The sequence below is a fragment of the Zerene cesonia genome, chromosome Z, assembly GCF_012273895.1.
Source record: "Zerene cesonia ecotype Mississippi chromosome Z, Zerene_cesonia_1.1, whole genome shotgun sequence".
NCBI classification, from domain to species: Eukaryota; Metazoa; Arthropoda; class Insecta; order Lepidoptera; family Pieridae; genus Zerene; species Zerene cesonia.
The window spans coordinates 11,950,278-11,968,486 of record NC_052122.1 but is presented as its reverse complement, the minus strand read 5'-3'; the positions used below and the strand labels follow the sequence as shown (position 1 = coordinate 11,968,486).

Here is an 18,209-nt window from a genome sequence, read left to right as displayed (position 1 = left end):
GTTTAATCATATAACTTTATTCTTGCATTATAACCTTATAAAGGAAATACTATGTTTATAATTATTTCCTTTATTAATACTAACGTACGTAACAGTACATTCTTGAGCGACTGCCTTCACGGTATATTATGGTTTGTTTTTGTTTCGAAGGGCTGTGACATTTATTTAATAATAGATAATTATAGAAGTCTGGGAATGTACTCCGCATTTATTAAAATTAATTAACAAGCCCCCTAACCCGTGTATTTGTTCATTGCTCGGTAAGATCACAAAAAACATACATTTATATCGCTCTGATAAATACGCTATAACATTACAGCTACCCATTATTACGAAATTCTTTCAATAACAGAAACCTTCATTATTTCTAAGTAACACATGCTGTTGTTTTATCGTTTCGAACCCGTTACACCTATACAGAAGCGGTTAGTTAGGCACTCACAGTGTCACTGAAAGCGGAGTCGTTATCTGGCGAGTCGGTGCGAGCGATGCTGGAAGCGCCATCCTCTTTGTTGTCTTGGCGCTGCGGACCCTCCCCCTCAGCCCGCTCTTTTGATGTCGTCGAGAAATCTGTCAAAAGATATAGTTGCTTACTTGGTAATCACAAGATAATATATAAGGTATTCAATATATATGCTATTAAGTATATGATCTAAGATCAGTAGTGCCCGGGTAGGATGTTTTTTTTAAAGCACTTAAAAGCTGGATAACTTTAATGTTTGTTAAAACACTGCAATTTATTAAACAAGCGTTATATACCAGGCCACGCGTTGCTGTGACTGAGTAATAATTAAAAATATTAAGATTATAAGTAATTAGGATAATTAATCTAAATAAAAACTATCCTATATCTTAAGTTGGGCCAAATTACACATAAAATGCCAAATTTCATTAAAATCGGTTGAGTTGGTGAAGAGTTCATTGGGAACATACATGACACTGGATTTTATATATAATAAATATAATGCCATCAAGTTAGGTTAAACCTCAATAACCAATTCAGATTATTGAAGTTTATATTCATATTAAGGGAGTCTTTTAAAATTCGGTGTTTCTAGAATTTTCTTTACAGTGTTAAGAATGTACTTTAAAAAGCCCTTTGCAGTCAATCCTTGAGCTGGCAGTCGCAATCGGTAACACTCGCAGAATGTTTGCTTCCTTGAATTCCAAAGGCGCAAACGAGTTCTTTGAATTTATTTTTGATGGTGTTGCCAGCGTGTCACTTGCCAAAGCCGCGAGACGTTGACAAAAATGTTTGAAACAAGCCTTTGCAAATTACAAAGTTAAAACGTTGGTCTAAAGTGTATAGGTAACTGTTTCAATGTAACGGTTTCCATGTGATTGCTGTGCTGGATGCTTAAAACACGCCTTTTCGAGCTTTTTGAAATAGCTATTGTTCAGAGTTTCGTGTTGGCATTTTCGTAATTCGTGTTTCTTTCGCCGCAGGCTTAATTGATTTGTTATACGATTATATTTGCGAAGTTAAGTTAGCTATTGTTGCTGTTGAATGGGATTCAGCCTTGGCAGTACGCGCTTACAAAATACTTATTTGAAAAAATAAAAATATTTTATCTTTACTTTTCTCTACCTAGATCTCTACGCAAAACGAGTAAAAGAATACATATTGCGTAATTGAATTGTTTATAACCATTTCATAGAATGTCGAAATTAAACGTTTTCTATTCATTTCATATATACATGTCTGAAAAGCTACGCGTAGCCCCCTGAACTAGTTAAAATAATATAACATAACTTCTGTAATATGTATACGTTTTTAATTAATTTGGACTGCATTTTGTGAGGAATATTCATTTTGCAGTTTACAAAAGTTGTACTCACAGAAACAAAAACTTGGTGGTGTTTTTCCATTTAAATTTAAAAATAGAATTTTGTGCTCGAAACATTTTGTTTCCAAAAACTATACTCTATTTTCTACAGAATGTTTAAGTCAAAGGCTTTCATTATTTTAATAAATAAATTATTTTAAATGCATAGAAAAATCGCAACAAAAACTTGCGAAATACAATGTAATCAATTATTTAAATGAATCCTTGTATATACGAGGATCTCACTTACAGAAATTACACTATTTTAACACGAATATGATCTATACTAGCATATTTGTATTATATTTGTTTGTAACTTGAAGAGCATTGGATAATCGGAAGCTAAAAGAAAGGGTTCACTGCGCCCTGTTAAACTTCCCTTCCAATAATAAAATGCCCCCATTAATAACTATTATTGAGGGTTGCGTGTTAACGATATTTTTATAATTAAACCAGCTGTCGTATAGATTATGTTCGATGTATATTATTAGAAAACGTCACTAAGTTAATGACATATAAGAATTTATAGTTGATCGGTGAGCCAAGTCCTACTGCTACAAGGGCAGGATTCAAACTACAACACTTATTCATTCAACAAATCTCTTTAATATTCATTAAACATATAAATTACACACAGATTCTGAAAGCAGAGCGCATCCGGCACGTGATAGCGTAGTTACTTAAAACAACAACCCCCTACGAAACCTGAAATACAATGTTGGCTAACCTGTGGAAACTCTGGATAGTTCCTCATCGTACTCCGAGTCCAGAGCGCACAGCTCCCCTAATATAGCGTCCAGATCAGCGTCCTGTGTCTCTTCTAGGTTTGCCATCGAGAAGCGGTAAGTGTCTATCCGGGGAGCCACGATCTCTAGTGGCCGCATTGCTGATGCGTCGGTGGACGAGTTGAGACCCTGCAAGATTGGAGTGATTATAATAATAATACTAATATGAATTTTTTAGCACCAATTTCATTATAATAAATATAAAAAATGGAAAACAAAATATAGATTCAAAAATGTGGCCTTATCGCTACTAGGCGATTTCTACCAGGCAACCTATGGGTAGGATTTGTAAAAATACAAAAAAAGGGTAGAAATTGGTGGTCTGTATACCCAATACAGACCACCAATTTCTACCCTTTTTTTTGCCTGGCAGGATTATGAGTTTCTATCTTAGCTTTACATATACTATATAATATGTACGATTTCCCATAATCGGTTTCAGTATAGCATGTTATATATATATAGGATTTTTCCTTTTAAAATATTAAAATACAAATTTGGTAGTCATTTTACAAGTTTATCGAGTCGGTTATAAAATTGGATTTTGATGGGTATATTTCCCTTTACATTGCTATTACTCCAAAAACAATATCGTTCTAAACATAGAATACATGTTTGTGGTTATTCAGTTTATTCTATTTCTTACAATTAATCATCTGTTATGAGTGCTGAATAAAATTCAATATAAAACCCAATGCAGCGTAAGCGTGAGAGATAAACAGTGCTCTGCACGACTAATCCTATAAATGGCCGTGAAATCTGCAAAACCGTGAAAATATTAATCGAACTCTTCGCATAGAATTGTGTCTAGTCACAGCAAACGTACGCAACAAAACATACCGTTTCGAAATTGGCAGAGCCAATCTCAAAACGCAACTCGGCGCGGCGCCGCAGTCGTGACCGCAGTCCACAAGATCGTTTCAACTTGGCAGGATTCACTAGGAACTGTGCTGTGCATTGCTCAGTGTTTTTTTTTGTATTTTTGTAATCCACGGGCAAAGGTTGAAACATCTCTAATGATAATCTCAAATGTGGACGTGAGCTGCGAGGTTTTATCGCTCTTTAAAAAACTATTAGCCTGTATACGCAAGGGAAGATACCAGAAAGCTAATGGGTGTTACTAAATCACGTTAATACCTTTGAACTTATTTTAAAGCAGCAAGCTCGGAGATAAATAGGTTTTTAATTTGGCATTCATCTTTACTGGTAGTTTGGAATGTTCACATAGATTCATAATATGTGAAAATATATACATAGTAGCTGCGCCCCGCGGTTTATCCGTGTAAGTCCGTATCCCGTAGGAATATCGGGATAAAAAGTTGCCTATATGTTATTCCAGTTGTTCAGCTATCTACGTACCAAATTTCATTGCAATCGGTTCAGTAGTTTTTGCGTGAAAGAGCAACAAGCGCACACACATCCTTACAAACTTTTTACTCGTATTTATCGTATTAGTAGGATTTCGTAATGGTTCGTCTAGTTAAATGTTTGATAACAATAACTCGTATAAGGCGAGTCATAATACTTATATTTGGACAATGATATTGATAAACAATTAAATAGATCAACGATCGGAAGTTAATATTTGTTGTGGCTGATATTTATCTATAATAATTGATGACTTTTATTCAATGTTTATTTCATAATAATGTATGGACATTAATTGATACTGTATGACATATGTATTACGATAGGATTTAAATAAGAGACTTAATAATAGCAATGTATGTATCAGAAATGTATATTTCATCTAGAAATAGATGTTATTAACGTTTTAAACTATTGCATAAAATAACTTTATAAAGACTCCAGAAACGAAGTACTTTTTTTATGTACATAACGAATCAAATTTGAGATTTTAGAGACAGGCGTCTCGTCACTAAATGATATATTATAGCATCATTAATGGTTAGTTTGGTGCAATGTCAAATAAAGAAACCACGAGAGGATATTATTCTGCATTGCGTGTATATTTGGCAATGCCCTTATAAATAAAATAATAAATATCCTTCCTTGTTTCATTTTAACTTGTTTGTATCTTTTGTACGCTGCTGTCAAAAAATATTCACATTTTTATGTAATAATTTACTTAATAATGAATAATATAACGACAAATGTCATAACCACAAAAATATTCAAGTATCTGAATCGAATCTTATAGATAAAAATGAATTGCTGTTCGTTAGTCTCGCTAAAACTCGAGAATGGCTGGTCTGATTTTTATAATTATAAGTACGGTAAGAACAATACGGAGGCGGACGAAGCCGCGGGCGGGAAGCTAGTTAAATATAAAATTTGAGCGGAAAGTTTGAATAACGTTTATCATTTACCAGACACCCAGCTCATGTCTAGATAGCATAGTACGAGTATAAAGCGTCCGGGAATTTGTTTTTAGTGAAATATGAACAATTCTCAGAACAATAGGACACAAATCATTGAAAGCTCCAGCCCATTACGTAAACAGCAACACGCAAGTATTGTATATGTTGATAAAAGCCGATAAACACGTTCATTCGAGCCAACCAGATTTTATGCTTCGCTTGAATTTGCTGGGTATAAATGTTCACGATTTTTGTATTCTCTTGTATTGGAAATATTTAGGGTGATTTTCTGGAAGTCTTATGTTACAAGGAATATAGCATTTTCATGTTCGGTTTCGGGCGGTGTTTAAAAGTACATGAACATGACGAATTAGGTACCTACAATGTATTTAAAATCGACATTACACTAAGCGAACGCGGTCAAGGGAATACAAAGCCCGCTTAAATATGATTTCAATAATTCTCATTTTATTTTTTGCAGTTTCCATTTTTCGAAGGTGTTGCAACCATGTCATAACATTTTTTTTATTCCCTCGTTAAATCAGTTTTTTTATAAAAATTCATTTATCGTAGCCTACAGCGCACATAAATCAAATTGTTATATTTTAATTTATTTCATGATAATTTTACGATTGCATTACAAATTCATATTTTCAATAACAATTATTAATTATCTGTAAATGAGATTCTCTTGCGGTGTCGATTTCAATGCTTTACCGGTTCAACCGCAATGTTTCCTCTGTTACCTACATCTTATTGAGTTGCAGTGTTATAGTGTCATGGATTTTTATTTATAGAATTATTGTCACGCTTGAATGGAGGATAAATAACAAAGTTTATTCATTAATGCCTTGTAATTGTTTATTATTGCGCCTGTTAAGTAATCTGGTGTTGCCACGCAAAAGTGGAATTCAGATGAATTTATGCGCCAAATTTAATTTCACCATCTTTAACCATCATCAATTATTTTTAGTTTAACGCATATAGGTTTGTTTATTGACGTATTGTTTTAGTATTCAAAAGGTAAATTAAATAATAATTTATAAAGAAAATAACTGAGAAATACGACCCGTAGAACTGCAACAATAACGAAGATTAAATGTAGCGATAAGTTTTTATTGTACACACGACATATATGGAACATGTCACAGCGTCTATTATTACACGTATATAATTCAAGTCGACTTGTTTACAGCCCAAGATCCCAGCAGAGCCCCTGGAATTAATCCTACACCATAAATATGAATATAAATGTCGCACACACTCATCCGCTTAATGCGTTAAGAATTAATTAACTCACACATGTCAACATCCCAAAACATGGGCAGGAACGCATTGTCTTTAGAACAATGACCCTTGTCTAATTATGCAAAGAATATATACAATACGACGCATATAGTTATCTAGTCAGGAAATTTATCTAACCCTATGTTCTAAAAATACTTGGCTTTCACTACAAGTTAAGTAGAGAGTAATATAGGATGGCTGGGAGATATGGCGCCAGGCAGGCGCCGATACGTACCGTAGGCATGTCCAACTCAATAGATTTGTTTTCTAGCTGTGTATTGACTTTTTTGAGACGGAAACTTCCTTTTATCGCGGAGAGGAATCCTCCACGCCGTTTTGTTTCACTCACGTCCATCATTTCTCGTTCACATTGCACTGAATGAGTCACACACAGGCATGCCGAAATGCCGCGCGGTCCGTTATTCCTTCACGTTTTTTCATAAATCACCAAAGAAACTCCGCGGGATGGTTGCGGATCGTCGCGCGGTGTACGCGAGCACTAGTCGACCTCGGCACTGCAGTGTCAATATTTGCAAAACTTTCGTTTTCACAATCGATTTAAGTGTAGCAGAACAAAAGGGTGCCGTGGATTCGAACGTGGAGCGTACGCAGCGTCTCGGTTACAACTAAAGTTGCATTAGTGAAGACTGAAGTACGACGCGGTGAAGGGCGGGGGGGAAGTGGTCCCGCAAGCCGCAACTGGCAACTCGTAAGTTGGGCGAGGGAAGTCGGCGTGCGACGCGCGCGTTCCCTACACGTGTCCTTACTCCTTTGTTGATAACTAAGCAACGTCGCAGCCGGGGACTTGCCACCCGCGTTCACGATCTCCCGAAAGCTTTCAATGACTTTCATTCAATAATGATACAAATATTGTAAACACTGTCAAATATAATAACGATGCATATTTATTAGTTCTACTTTAGTACTTTAGTATGTATAGGTAATGCGGCACACACGTATACAAAGTAATGGAGCCAGAAATAGAAAAGTATCTTTGGGTAGGAAGTGATCTGTCAGCAAAATTTGAGAAAGTACAATAGCTTATTTTTATAAGCAAAATCTTTAACCAGAAAATAATGCGTTCATTACAAACTGCAGATAACAAAAAATACTATTTGTAATATTATGTATATAGTTATGTTTGTTATATTAACGTTCCATAAAATTAAACTAGTTAATTAAATCGTACAATTTATTTTTTATGTTATTTTATCTCTTCCTACCTGGGTTATTCACAGCAAACATTTGCGCAATGTAGATATGTGCAATATTTGTGCATAATGTATGTAAAAATCTCTTTTAAATAACGTCTACACATGTGGATTTGGAGATCGTAATATAAAGACAATATTACGATCTTCATCATTAGTTTTTGCTTTATTTTTTATAAAATTTACCAAATCTAAAAAAAATGCCTATTTTTTAGTAAAATCGTTACAACTGGCTACACCACACTGCGGAGGCGGGTGCGTGCCCCGCAGTACCCCCGCCCCGCCACTCCCGAATTTCTGTCGTATAATTTAGGGTGGCAATCCGCAATAAAGATCCTGGGCCTGTTTACGAATGTTCTGTTCCTTTAATTTTTACGATTCAATAATTAAAGGAAGTAAGATTATTATAAATAGAAATTCTTTATGTACCCAAAATAAATTTCACGTCATCTAAGGCATTCAAGCCTTTTTTGGCCTTTTTCGAAATCTTATCTTCTCACTTTGTATGAATATTTATTAAGAGACCCGATACATTGAACAAAAATAATGTAAATATATGAAACGTAACACAAACGTGAAATAACGACAAAGTACAGCAATATTTAGTCATTCGAAACAATACAGCATTTCTTAATGGCGGGATTCTTATACAATAACGAGTGGAAGTTAAAAATAAAACGCTTAACAAAAAGCCTCCCCACTTCCTTACACTTGAGGGACAAATATTTTTAACTTGCCGCTCCGGTTTCTTAACTCAAAGGGATAAAAAGTATCTTAAATTAATGCCAAGTTCTAATCTCCCCGTACGCAGAATTTCATTCGCATCCGTTTTACGGTTTTATATGTGAACTAACACGTGTATTCTAACAGAATGATAGGTATATTATAATGATAAGATATTATAACCGACTAATTAATTGGATAGCTGATGTATAACGAAGAACTAAGGTAATTAACTACCATTTATTCAGATATTCTCACGGGACTATTAGGTTTACGGGGACAATCTATAAACGCGGGTAAACCGCGGGACGCAGCTAGCTAGCAACATTATTCATTCACTTAGACATAGCATAGCCATTAGTATTATAAGTACTTTATATATTATATTCTTCAAAAAATTCTCATCATTTCAGTAATGTCCATAATGTTCATTGTTTATCTTATAAATGTAACTGAAAATTCTTGGGGGCCTGGTGACCCGTACCTCAAGTATTCTATACTTATCTCGGGCACCAGTCTCTCACAAATGTTAGGTAATAAGCAATAGATTTAACAATATTTTGTACAGATAATCATTTGTGATGAGAAAATAAATAAATAAATCAAATAAAAGTTATTTGGTACATATTACACGATCTCTAATCGATTAGTTTACTTTATGTAATAGTTCTAATGACTGCTTTTTTGCAAATATAAGCAAACTTGAGTGTAAATCAGGGCTTGCGCAGCGAGCCCTAAACTGTCCCACAATTTATCTCAGATGTATTTCACGGTAAATTTCGCTTCTGAACCAAAGCACATAATGTTTGGGTTTCGGCTAAGCATTTCGATTCACGTCTAGATCACGTCTAGATAGATAGAATGCAATTTCTACATAAAAAGAAAAATGAGCAAGAAGCTCTGTGGAAGTCATTTTCATCAGGATGTATTTTTTAACTCTAATCCATGCCCATTTGGGCGGAATATAATCTTTATAACGATAAAATCCTATCCTATCCTACTAATACTACTATTATAAATGCGAAAGTTTGTTAGGATGTGTGTTTGTTACTCTTTCATGCAAAAGCTACTCAACCGATTGCAATGAAATTTGGTACGTAGACAGCTGGACAATTAGAATAATATGTAGACAACAATTTATCCCATTTTCCTACGGGATACGGACTTACGCGCGTGAAACCGCGGGTCGCAGCTAATATATAATAGTTTTATACATTTTCTTCTTCTTCTTGTGTTTGGAAGGCCAAAAGATTATTTGTTTTGCGGATGTTGTATACCACAATATACATAAATAGGGAATGTGGGAACGAAAGGGCAAAATTTGTTGATTTAATTGTTTCGACAGTTACCAGCAAGCCCTACTGCGTACACACAATGAAATGTAGCTCTATGCTCTTAATTAAAATGGCCCGCATTCAATTTTGAGATAACCTTGTACGCCATTCCCAATTTCCTTATTAGTTGCTGTTTTTTTTTTTGTATCACAATAAACCGCGCGCTAAGCGTGAGGCAATAAAATAAATCATTTAACATTTTGTTATTCTAGTTTAATATTAAAATGCATAATGTCATGTAAGAGTGGCGGTTACGACTTTACGTTTGTCTTAATTTATTGACATAACCTAAGGGTGAAATGGCGATAGTTATTATAACACTTAATATACATATTATGATCTATATATATAAAAGAAAGTCGTGTTAGTTACACTATTTATAACTCAAGAATGGCTAAACCGATTAGGTTGAAATTTGGTACAGAGATAGTTTTAGACCCGAGAAAGGACATAGGATAGTTTTTATTCCGGAAATCTTACGGGAACGGGAACTTTGTCGGTAACCCCCCGAGTCTATCTTATCCGTGACTACGCGAGCAAAGCCGCGGGCGGAATGCTAGTATAATAAAGAACATTGTATATTTAGAAGTCTTGTGCAGCTTTTATAAAAAAAGCTGGTACAATAACTCTCTTTTAGATATATAATAAGCAGCAAATACAGTATGTTTTATAATCCTACTGTAATATTATAAATGCGAAAGTTTGCAAGGATGTGTGTATGTGTTTGTTGCTCTTTTACGCAAAAATTACTGAACCGACTACAATGAATTCTGGACTGAAAGCTGGACTTACGCGTGTAAAACCGCGCGCAGCTAGTTAGCTATAACTAGACAACAAAATAACTTAAAAAAGATAGGACATCCCTAGCCGCACATAAATTAATCAACAAATATATTATGAGCATAGATAATTAGTCATTTGCACTATTAAAGCAGACTTAAACAAAACTTGTACAAACTGTTACCATAGCAACGCTATTAACGCGCTCAAAGGATGTGTTTAACATTTTAATTGCTTGAAAAGCGCTTGAATTGCTTTCATTGGGTAAAATTATTATCTTCCCAATTTCCAAATGTGAACGACGACGATTTGCGGAATGTATGCAAAACATATGCGTTTGAGTTAATTTCATTGTAGTATTGTACACAATTCTTTTAGTTTATTGTGTTTGGTTTCAATTGCAGTATGCGCAAAGGTTGTTTTATGGATATTTGTTAAATGTTTTTAAAGTTTCATTTAAATTAATTATTCAATTACGTAATAATTTAACTCATTAGAGTAACATATGCATTTCGTAATGTTGTTTTATTTTTTTCGCTATCCCAGGATTTATGTGTGTTTGCTACTTTTTCACGCAAAAACTACTGAACCGATTGCAATGAAATTTCGTACGTAGATAGCTGAACAACTGCAATAACATATAGGCAACTTTTTATTCCGATATTCCGCTGGGATACGGACTTACGCGGGCAAAACCGCAGCTAGTATAATAATTAATATTTAATATTTTTCATCAAATAATGTCCAACAATATTGTAAGTGGCATCGTATTAATAAATAAAACTAACAGCTTTAACGTGTCGCAATAAAATTAACACTCAACAGAGACCAGCTGTCTCGATGCGGGTACAATATGCTATAATAATGTATTTGATGTTGTTTAGGAAAAATATCTGTTTGTATTGAGCTATCTAGATTGTATTTTATTCGTTCAAATTATTAATTGAACCATAATCTATATGCTTCATTTAATGCATTCTATTATTTCAGTCAAATTTTTTATTAATACTGCCTTATCAACTATATAATACTAGCATACCCGGCCGTGCATTGCTGTGGCTGAGTGATAATTAAAAATATTATAAATCATTGAGATAATTAATTATCCTATAATAAGTTGGACCAAATTACACATATAATGCCATATTTCACCAAAATCGGTTGAGTCGGTGAAGAGTTCATTGGGAACATACATCATGACACTGCATTTTTATATATTAAGATATTGAATATTGTATATAGGTATAAAATCCTACTGATTCTTATAAATGCGAAAGTGCGTGAGGATGGAAGCATGTCGTGCGTCTCTCACGAAACCACTCAACGTATTTTGTTGATATCTTAACAGTAGTATTATCTAGGTTAACTCAATCCATTGTGTATGCTTCAATCCGATCCAAGCCAGGGCGAATAGCTAGCTGATTTACAATACAACGATACTAGATGTATTTGCATCCCACATAATGGTGCGGGGTTCCATCTGCCAGGCGGCAGGTGTTCTCTCCACCACCTGTCCAACAAGAGTGCATTTTGACCTGTATTCGCTTACCGGAAGCGAGCCACGATACAGCTTGTATGGGGATATTGTGCCGAGTATATTGCGTTTTGTTTATCTGTTCGATTCTTTTAAATTTACTTAAGTATTATGATTATAATAGTAATAAGTATAACGCTGGCGTTCGGAAATTGTGTTTTCTTGCGTTCTCCATATATTTTTTTTTTTCTTTTTTTTTTTAATTAAATAAGTTGTTATTTCTATTAATCCTTTTTGTTAATAAGTTATATAAAATTAATAGCAATTGACGCAATTGACACACGTTTTACACATACTTTAGCTATGGTTTTTTTGAAAGCAAAATATTCAACTAAGTCCATAAACAATCCAAACAGATGGTTAATTATGAAATGTGTGACCGAGCATAGTCGGGGCGTGCTGCTAGTATATAAGTGAAGTCAGATTACATCGACAGCCTCAGGCAGGTGCAGAGTTATCTCAAATGCACCAAAACTGAAGTTTATTTTTAAGAATATTCAACAGCCAGATGTCGTATTTATTGGGTCGGGACGGACACCTGTCCACTTCACCTGTAGCTACCGATCCACTGTTTTTATTGTAACATAAAAAAATATTTGCATATATTTATCGTTTGTTTCTTATTACGCATGCAATGGTTATATTGGTTACAATATATATTGAATTACAAATAATGCTTCAAAGATTCACCAACTTTTATGTAAATTGAATTGTATTTCAATCGAGTACGGTATGAATTTTGCAATTCCACATTTTTTCCATAGAAAATCACAAACTGTCTACGAAGCCGATAAAGCAATATTCTTAATATTTCAAAGAAATAAATCTGTCTCAAAAACCAATTTACGTTTGACGAGCAATTAAGGGTAAAATACCTTTGGTTTTTTATGAAAAAAACAATAAGGAAGAAGCATTCAAAGAACAACATACAAAAACTTGAAATACATATATCGTAAAATGTGTGAAGAGCAAAATAAACACACGAGCATTCAGGGCGGTATGCTAATATATTAATAACAACCTTATTTAAATATTCGTAACGCTTCCAGTAATAAAATAATCAGTTTATTTACATTTTTTACCATCTGTATTGACATGCAACACATAAAACCTAAACAAAAACGATGCAGTAAAAATGTGGCTTAACCTAAAAAATTGTCGGAACACCGAACGGCGAACATTCAATGCTTTGGTGTTTTTACAGCAATATTTTTTGAATTTAGAATACAATAGCGTCGTTGTCGAAGGCTAATTTAATTTTTAAACTTTTTAATTTTAAAATTGTAAAGAGTTTCATTATTGAATGTAAATTATATAAGAAATAGATTTGGTAATAGTTTGATTTCTTGTAAGTTTTTAGTTGAATATTTTATGGAGATCCAAGGAGCTAGGTTTAGAGCTTATTATACTGACTAATAACTACGTCATTAACATAATTCAATTGATGTGTTTCAAAGTTATCGATGTGGATGAAATTTTTATTTACTATTCAAACAATATTACAGAATACAAGAAGTGCTGATGTTAAAAACTTATACTATCATAATTGTTAACTGTTTATGACTCCAACTCTAACGTGTTCGATAGACATGATGTATTGAGATATTTCCAAAAGTATATAAAATGCCAAGACAATCGGCTATGAATAAATATTTCACAAAAGCAAAGTAATCTAAGTTTATTGGATAATTAGGTAATTCTTATTTCGTATAAGCAAGCGGTGACCTACTTGGAAGAACGACCATATAATTTGTATTCTTTAAGAGTATCAGATAAATGGCGGTCATTTGAAACTTGACTAATTGATTTTTTGTATATTTTGTAAGAGGTTTTTGTGTGTACGCTTTAGTACTATGGAGGTTAGTGGTGAAAGTTTAAATGGGTACAAGTTATTTTTGATGGAATAATAGTAATAAAAACATAGAGGCTGTGTTATATACTACAATCTGTGGACTTTGATATATTTGATGATATATGCGAGTCTAGAAGTTGGTATAGCGAAAATTTTTAAATCAAAGACAATTTGAAATTATAGAATACTTATATAAGTTAGAATACTTATATAAAGATTTTGTATTTAAAAGTTGTTTTTTTTTTGTTGTGGTTGTTATATTTCGATTTTATATAGAATAAACGATAACGTCATTGAGCGTTTTACCAATGTCTGTAAAATAAATTAAAAGACAGTGATACATGTTCCAAAATGGAACGGCGGAAGATTTAAATTGGGAACACATTTGAATTAAGAATTCGTGCAGTTCTAACGCCTTAAGCTGTTATGTTTTTTTTTGTCTGAAGAGGGTATAGCCAACAGCTGTCTAACAGCGGATGAAGATGAAAAAATGGATGCGCACGCTCCATAGTAATGCGGTAAAAATAGAAAAAAAGGTCTGTTAGCGTTATGTCGACTGTTAGTACCATACGTCGTTAAGTTTATTCTTGACTAGTTAAACTTCGCATCGTTTCGTGTCCATTGGTTTTTCGTAAAAGGAAATACAATCGAACGACGTTGCGTCGCAGTTGTGTTTCCAACATGAAGAATTTGAGATTTGCTTGTTTAAAAAAAAAAAAAAAAAACTAGGCAACACAATATAATAGACGGAGAATGAATTGTATGTTTCATGAGCAACATTTTACCTGGGATTTTTTACCTTTCCTGAAAATAAATACCTAAATCAACCACGTTTACGTTATTATTAAACTGGATTTTGTTAATCATCCAATGGATTTCTCTAAATAGTGTTTAAACAATGACTTATTGGCATCGTAGGAAACTATATTATTTTGATAATATACGAATCAGATATTTACATCCACAAAAGCATGCTCGTTAAACGAATTTTCTCCTTGTAGCCTGTCAACAAATATCGAAAAAGTCACGTTCCAGTCCAAAATCCAAATGCCTCACAATAACACCATCTAATCTCTGATTCGGACAAAAAATGATTCGAAGTGTGGATTGTATCGCAAAATCATAGGCATAATACGAGTATGTGTGTGCACCTGCGCACCGGCTGCACGGAACACGTGACCCATGATTCTTGCAGCTTTCTTTTATTTGTTTAATTAATTATGCTATATTTATCTGTGTATTTATAATCTGTGGTTGGCGCCGAGCGTGCGGTGTGTTGTAATGGCGTAGTTTAAATAAGTTACTCTTTTATATAATAATAAAATAAAGTAATTTCTTATCAAATTACAAGTATGATATAAAACTGAGGTGTCCTAGGTATAAAAATGTTATTATATATTTTCATATCTTTGAGACAGTAGCCATGTCATTTTCTAGCGTCTGCTGTTGTCTTGAGACATGAACATTTGTAATATATTGTGAAAAATACTCAGGTAAGACATTTTGCCAGGTTGAAGTTATATTATGTATCCGACATAAGTACATCGCAGGATCGTACAAGGGTTTAAAATACAGGTACGATACAACCTCATAACGGATATAATAATATGTATATTAATGTAATATATATTTTGTTTTATCTATGAAGATTTACATAGTAAAATTAGATTTACAATAATAATAAATCAATTAATGTGTCTATATTCATTGGTGCAATATTCATTGATTTAATCAAGGTTGAGAGATTATCTATGACCTATTGTTTAGGCGGGAAGGGTTTATTGGTTAGCTGCCATTATATATACAAGCTTCAGGATTCGAAGGAAATTCCCATGAGAGTGGGGTGTTTTGACAATCTGTAGACACAAACATCATTCCCTAAAAGCTCTCAGTTGCGAGGTGAAAGGAAGCCACACAAACACACTTTCGCATTTATAAAATTTGATAGAATAAATATATACACGTATGTGGGTTTTTTTTTAGTAAACATTCGCTTTACCGCAGTCAACACGGTAAGCTCTCCCAGCCACTCGTTGAGCAAAGCCTCTGGGTCCTCCCCCCCAGTGCCTGCGGCAGAGTCCTCGACCAGCGCCATCTGTGAAGAAAAATAATAACTATATAAGAATAATTTTTTAACAGCTCATGAATAAAATGCTCTTTATATAGATTTCGTTTGTTGTGGAGTCTGCCTTAATGATTCTGTACATAAAAAATACAATAACTGAGTTGCAATAAAAATTTAAAAGTAAATAAAATAGATTATCTACACGACATGTAAAAGAATCAAATCTTTTGCGACGTAATTGAAGACAATTCGTTTCAAATTTAGTTTGTCTCTTGTGCTTTCTAGACAAAATGTAGTCTACAGGTCATGTCAAATTTAAATTGAGTCACATTCATACCCTCAATTTTTTTTTAAATTGCATTTTATACTTCAGTATACTTCAGTATCGACAATAAAACGCCCCACAAAAAAAATCTAAATTACTTCAATGTACAAATTTAACCCTGACCTTTTTTGTTATAGTAAATATAGATTTAGTAAATGTAATATCGAATTTGCTCCCGAATTTTCAACATTTCTATTATTTATTTGATAATTTGTTCAGAATTTATAACTGAATGTTTTTATTAATAAACATACAGGTTCCGGACTCCGGTTTAAATGTGAAATTTAGACAACAAAACAAATATTGGAAAGCGAATAAATTACATTACGCGTCAATTTTTGTCACAAAGCAACAGATAATACAAGTACGAGCAGCTTTTAATGTAATCTATGGAAAAATCGACGCTTATTCGAATTACAAAAGAGCTATGACAAAAGACATCGTAGACACAGATCTCGAAGTCATCTAGTTAAAGGTTATAAGTGCGATGAAATCTCGGGCTATTCTGAGCCGTATTTTAATGAGCACACGGGAATATTTTCCTTCTAATTATAAAATATTTCGATATTTTATCAACGCCACGTGGACATTTAGTGCGACGCGTGCCATATCAAAATGACCCTTAGTCCATTGAGTTAGAAGTAAAATTATGTTAAATTTATTTTAATGATAGCTTGCCACGTGCGTTATTTGAGTTTTGAAGACGTGGTTATTATGTTGAAGGCAAGTATTTGACCATATGTTCGTGAATGGAAATTAAGGAACACTATTATTAAGCTATTTGTCCTCTATTGTTCGTGCCGCTTTGGGGTCTACGCATTCATATAAAATGTCCATAGCGAGTTAATATGACGTTTGAGCTGTGACTTGTTCGTTTCTTTTAACCCGACTGAACTAAGAATTTATAGTGATTTGTGATAGTGTCGTAAGGCTATATATATCACTAAAATGGCGTCCGCAAATGAAAAAAAAAGAGTGGGTGGTTAAATTCTATATAATGATGTAGGTATGTGTTTAAAATAGGGATTATACAATATTAATTTAAATATTGAAGGTATGAACTATGAATAAATCTTGCTATTTATCTTTTTTCATATTTCGTTGTCACTCGTAATTATAACGTTTTTTTAATGAAATGTAGCCTATAAGATGAACTTAATATTGGTCTACATACAAACAGACACATACAAATAGAGAAAAAAGAAGTGAAATAAATTAAATAATTGAATATCTATTTTTGTGCATAAGATTGATAAATGCAGATTAAACTTTTCTTAACAATATTTTTACGCAAGAGTGTTCACGAAAAAGTAATTTCTAAACATTACGATAGTACGCTTTTATGTTTGCATCACGATATATAACGGCGCGCTAAACAAAAAGTCATAGTTATGAAACTGTTAACTTTTGTTGTGGATTATGAATGCCTTTTGTTAAAATTATTGTTATTTAAGTTGGTTCAATGGTATGACGAGATCCTGGAATTTTTGTTAAACGTAAATTGTAATAAATGAGTAAATCTATTTATACATTTATAAAATTCTCGAATCATCAATGTTAGTTATGGTAACTAACATGGTGATTAACAAAAAGTTAAGTATGGACTCGAACCGGCTGGAGCGTTTCTCGTGAAATTTTGTGTGCATATTGGGTAGGTTTAAGAATCGGGTAACATATGGAGGCACGGCAGTACCCCCATCAAGTCGAGCATCTAATTTTTCTACCCCTAAGTGCCGGGTCAGCTAGAAATTTAAAGAATTCTCTTAAGCATTTGTTATTTAATTAAAATAATATAAATAGATAAGTTATTCGTTAAAACTAAGCCAGTATAAATCAGACAAGAAAAATAACACTTTAAAAAATGTAATCTAACAAAATATAATAATTTAAAATACTTACCGATAAATAATATTATTGAATGTGAACAGTAAAGGCTAATACAAACACGTACCTACAACATGTGTATATTTCATAATTCATAGCAAGGTTTTAAAATTTATTTGAAGCAAACTGAATGCGAGCAATTTGCGAGCAGACAGGACCGTCGGAGAACTCGTTAAATGAACAGCGATCCGATTAAAGCCACTTCACACTAAAAGCGTGAGCACGCCGGTAAAACGTCGCTACGTTTACGCGTATTACGCTATAGCGTGAAAGGTGGTGTCT

The 18,209-nt window shown here is 33.4% G+C and overlaps 1 protein-coding gene across 4 annotated transcripts in view; it reads right to left on the bottom strand.

Annotated features, from left to right (window-relative positions):
• The window catches only part of LOC119835392 (abnormal cell migration protein 10), a 119,007-nt gene that overhangs the window by 13,977 nt on the left and 86,821 nt on the right, over positions 1 to 18,209 (bottom strand). For 2 of the 4 annotated variants that reach the window (XM_038360148.1, XM_038360149.1), the window contains 3 exons: positions 15,653 to 15,748; positions 2,554 to 2,740; positions 443 to 570 (listed from right to left, as the gene is read on the bottom strand). In XM_038360148.1, coding sequence (XP_038216076.1) covers positions 443 to 570; positions 2,554 to 2,740; positions 15,653 to 15,748 — 411 coding nt within the window. Of the gene's footprint in view, positions 1 to 442; positions 571 to 2,553; positions 2,741 to 6,454; positions 6,962 to 15,652; positions 15,749 to 18,209 lie in introns of those variants that run through there. The other 2 variants (XM_038360147.1, XM_038360146.1) reach the window with 2 other exon arrangements.